This window comes from Antrostomus carolinensis, unplaced genomic scaffold (assembly GCF_000700745.2).
Source record: "Antrostomus carolinensis isolate BGI_N321 unplaced genomic scaffold, ASM70074v2 scaffold2652, whole genome shotgun sequence".
NCBI classification, from domain to species: domain Eukaryota; kingdom Metazoa; phylum Chordata; class Aves; order Caprimulgiformes; family Caprimulgidae; genus Antrostomus; species Antrostomus carolinensis.
This window is the reverse complement of record NW_010297368.1, coordinates 25,462-29,931: the sequence shown is the minus strand read 5'-3', so window position 1 is coordinate 29,931 and position 4,470 is coordinate 25,462. Positions and strand designations below refer to the sequence as shown.

Genomic DNA, 4,470 nt, shown 5'->3' with positions numbered 1-4,470 from the left:
ATGGTACTTGCTAAAGTCTCTAGGAAAACCTTTTATCTTTAGCAAGTAAGTATTTTACATGAAATTACTCATGGTAGTAAAGCCACAGATTTAAAGTGTAATAACCCCCTCAATAAGTGTTTTCCTCATTTAAGTTTTATTTTTAGCCACTTCTGCCTGGTTTTAAAACAAAAAATATTTTTTATTTTAAATTGTTGGCATTATTTTAAAACAAAGAAATATTTTAAAGTTTTTTCAAACTTCAAAGTTTGCACTTTTTAAAAGACACTGTGATATTAGTGTATGGAAATGAATGTTTGGTCTTGTTTGGATTTTACATGTTTATTAATAATGCTTTGAATGCCTGCCATTGAAGTGTAGAATATCAGCAAAAGGAGAAGCTGCTGCTTTTTGGTGCGATAAATTGTAGCATAGTATGCTTCTGAATGTGAGTCGAGTAACAGAAGCTGTTGAATTAAAAATATGAATAAATTTAAATATATTTAAGAATCTATTTACACAGCCTCTGTACATTTGTGTGATTTTGTTCTTGTTTCAGGTGATCTATGCCATCTGCTTACAGAGCACACGGAAATAAACTGGTGGTTCGGACTCTATTGAGCAGCTGAAAGGAGAAACGTTACCCTGAGCATGAAGCAGTAAAACATCCCTCTGCAGACCCGTATGATTGAAAACGTGGTCCAGCCCTCCTCTGCTGCCGGACATGCTTTTGTCCTGCCCCCCTCACCCGATGTTGCAGTAATACCGATGGATCGTAGCAGAGAGGCAGAAATGGAGCTACGGAGATCCTCCAGCCCAGGCAAACTAAGCAAGAGTGACGTGGATGCTGACAAGACCATGTGCCACAGCTGCTGCATCTGCGGTAAAAGTTTCCCTTTTCAGAGCTCCTTGTCGCAGCACATGAGGAAGCACACGGGCGAGAAGCCCTACAAATGCCCTTACTGTGATCACAGAGCTTCCCAAAAGGGCAACCTGAAGATCCACATCCGTAGTCACAGAACAGGCACTTTAAGTCAGGGGCATGAGGTGGAGATGGGAGAGGCGCAGCTGGGGGAGATGGGCGTTTCGGAAGGCCTGGGTGGGTGCACTAGCCCCACTAAGAGCACGTCTGCCTGCAACAAGATCTTGAATGGTACCACTCAGGTAGATAGCAGCAAGATCTTGTTGAGAAGCAGCAAGAAGGAGGTCACAGTGGTGTCGCCAGCTGAGGAGGATAGCAAGCTGACCTCTCACCAGTGCACCTTCTGCAAAAACAAATTTGAAAGGAAGAAGGACCTGGATCAGCACCTGCACCAGGTCCACAAACCGTTCAAGTGCAAGTTGTGTAGTTACATGACCCTGAGGGAGGAGACACTGTTAAACCACATAGAGAAGGACCATGTAACAGCTCAGGTCCCAAATGGGGAGGCCTACACCGAGAACTGCAAGAGTGAGTTGAGCGCAGGCGAGTTTCCCTGCGAAGTCTGCGGTCAGGCCTTTAGTCAAACCTGGTTCCTGAAAGCTCACATGAAAAAGCACAGGGGGTCATTTGATCATGGGTGCCACATTTGTGGCAGGAGATTCAAAGAGCCCTGGTTTCTCAAAAACCACATGAAGTCACACGGCCCCAAGACAGGGAGCAAAAGCAAACCAAAAAGTGATTTGGATCTCATAGCCACTATCAATGATGTGATACAGGAGGAGACGATTGTGACGGGCCTGTCTCTGTACGAAGTTTGCACCAAGTGTGGAAATCTGTTTACAAATATGGAAAGCCTGAAAGCGCATAACACTGTTCACTACCGGGCGCAGCGGGGCAGTGCTGGGGATAAAGCTGAGAGCTTAATTGACGAGGGCCTAAGCTCCTCAGTAACGAAGCAGTTTTTCTTGCAGTGCCTCAATCTGAGGCCATCTGTAGGGCTGGATAGAGTTACAAAAGGACAGCCTGGGAAAAGAGTAGCCGAGCTGGATCCGGTCAGTAGCTACCAAGCTTGGCAGCTGGCCACTAAAGGAAAAGTAGTAGAGCCCTCCGAGTATGTGAAGTATGTGGGATGGGATGAGGCCCTGGCGGATGCGGACGTGACTTACGACAAGGATAAGAGAGAGTATATCCTTGTCAACCAGGAGAAGCGCAAGCGAGACCAGGACTCGCCCAGCTCTTCCAGCAACCCCAAGAAGAAGAGCTGCACCAGCGGGCGCCCGGAGAAAACCAGCAGCACCCTGCCAGGAGAGAACTGCCCTCTTGCCCAGGGGGACCTGGACTACCGCCCTGCCTCACGGCAGAGCCGGCGGGCTGCCCAAAACAAGTCCACCGAGTGCTTCGAGTGTGGGAAGATCTTCCGCACGTACCACCAAATGGTGCTGCACTCCCGGGTGCACCGCAAGGAGCGGAGGAGCGGTGGCGAGTGTGGGACGGCTGCCCAGCCCGACCGCTACGGCTCCAGCAGCGAGGAAGGGGACTCGGGGTCTGTCAGCGGGCCCAGCACCCCCGACTCTGCATCCACCCCGGAGGACTCGGCCACCTCTGGCCTGGGGGAGGAAGGGGCTGAGGAGAGCTCGGAGGAGGGAGCAGCTGACACCTCACTAGGTAAGGTCGCTCCCAGCCTTGCCCTGCTCACTTCTGCTGGTCCCTGCATCTCCCAGTGTGGGACACAATGATGAGCAGAGGGAGAGATGTGTGAAAACACGCAAGAGGTTTAAAGGCAGTGTGGATGGGGTCCCGTGCCCACTGGGCACTGCTAGTTGTCTCAGCGTGGTGACTCGTTATTTCTGGCACAGATAAGAAGAGCGAGATTAGAAGATGACTTCAGAAGGTGCAGGTGAACTTGTATTTTGGTGCAGAACACCTGGGAAATATCTTAGTTGCCTATAGCACCCCTGTAGGGTAGGGTAGTGTCTTCCCTGGACATCTGGGGGGCTATTTTTCCATGATTTATAAGCGTCCTGTGCACCGTTCTGCCTGTAGGGTGCAGGTGTAGCAGTGGCACAGCCTTGTGTGGTGAAGCCCTGAAGCACATAAACTTGTTAATCGCCAGCGTGAGAGGCGTTTCTCTTCTCTGCTTCGCTTCCCAAATTGTGTTTATAACTCCAAAGGCTATAATTAATCTCTCTGGATTAAAGCAGTCCTTTGAGCCCAACACTACTAAATGGAACAAATTATTCTCCAAATAGCAGCAAAGTAAATGTTTAGAAGAACACCATTAAGCACTTTTGTCTCTTTTTAAAAAATATTTTATTTTTTCTGTTCACCATTCTTTGTTTATAACACCCTTTTAGAAATGTGAGATTAACCATTCTTTCCTTACTAGCCTTCTCCTGGTTTTTTGTTTGTTTTCTGTTTGGAAAACAGTAATGTTTTCCTCTCATTTTCATTCCTTTTGTTGTGAAGAACATAGTTATCTGTAGAGTTAAAGTCATTTTCAAGACCATCGCGGATGAAGTAATCTGCCCCATTGTGGAAGAGGGTGGGTTTATTCAATTAGCTGTGTTCTGTCAGGATTTTATATAACGTTGCGCTTTCTCCCCTGGCTACAGACCCTGAAGCAGCAAAGCAACATTTTCCAGAATTCTGTATTAATAGTTACATGTTTTTCATAAAGTTTTAAGCAATGTTGGATATATTTTTTGTGTCATTTAAGCTTCTTTCGTTAAAGTCCCATGGTTTTAGGACAACTAAAGTTGGGGCCAACACAGCTTGGCAATATAACTTTTAAAATGCAAGGCGTAGATAGTAGAGAGATCCAAAGGATTGAAATTGTAAAAAAATTAAACCCATCTGTCATTAAAACGTACAAGAATGGTCCTAAACTTGATTTTGCTACAACTTGGATCAAGTCCCTGATGGACAAATTGGGTGCACACTAGAACAGAAATGTAAATTAAACCAAGAACTCCCACTTTTTTATGCTTTCTTGCCCTTTCCATAAACTACAACTAAAAAAAGTCCTAGCAACAAGCTGACTTAAATGTTTTCACTGTGATTACTTGCCCACTTAAAAGACTCAGAATTTGACTTTCCTATCTGCTGTTGGATTATGGACACTTAAACAAAGTTCTTATGAATGTACATACTTACTTAGTGTGAAAATCCATCAGCTGCCACCTGAAACACCTCCATATGATTAACACAAGGATGCAGTGATAAAACTGCAGCTTTGTCTGGAGTTAAATGGGACTGCCGTGTTTTGCTGGTGTAGTGTACAGTACCCTTATGGAAACTGCTGTGATGGAAAACCACCTCTCTGGAGATGGACTGAAAACACCAAAATACTTTTTTGTATGATGTCCTAGTAGGAAAGCTGTTCTTACGCGCTCTCTGTATTAAACACTTGATTTTTAATGAGAGGAGCTGTTTCATCTCTTTGCCTGCCCTGCTTCTTGCCTCAACTCAAGCTCTGAGCCCTTGTTGCAGGAGTGAAAGGTGAGAGTTAAAGCCACAGAGCAGTTTATCTCACAGGAATTAAGATGAATGGCTTAACCAGCTCACTAGCC

General features: G+C 45.8%; 1 protein-coding gene across 1 annotated transcript; it reads left to right on the top strand.

Annotated features, from left to right (window-relative positions):
- Positions 1 to 663: 663 nt before the first annotated feature.
- Positions 664 to 2,566, top strand: ZNF516 (zinc finger protein 516; the record flags this gene model as incomplete). The annotated part of the gene is made up of 1 exon (XM_010162073.1): positions 664 to 2,566. A coding segment is annotated over exon 1 (1,903 nt), but the record flags the coding sequence as incomplete, so codon positions are not given.
- Between the last annotated feature and the right edge of the window lie 1,904 nt (positions 2,567 to 4,470).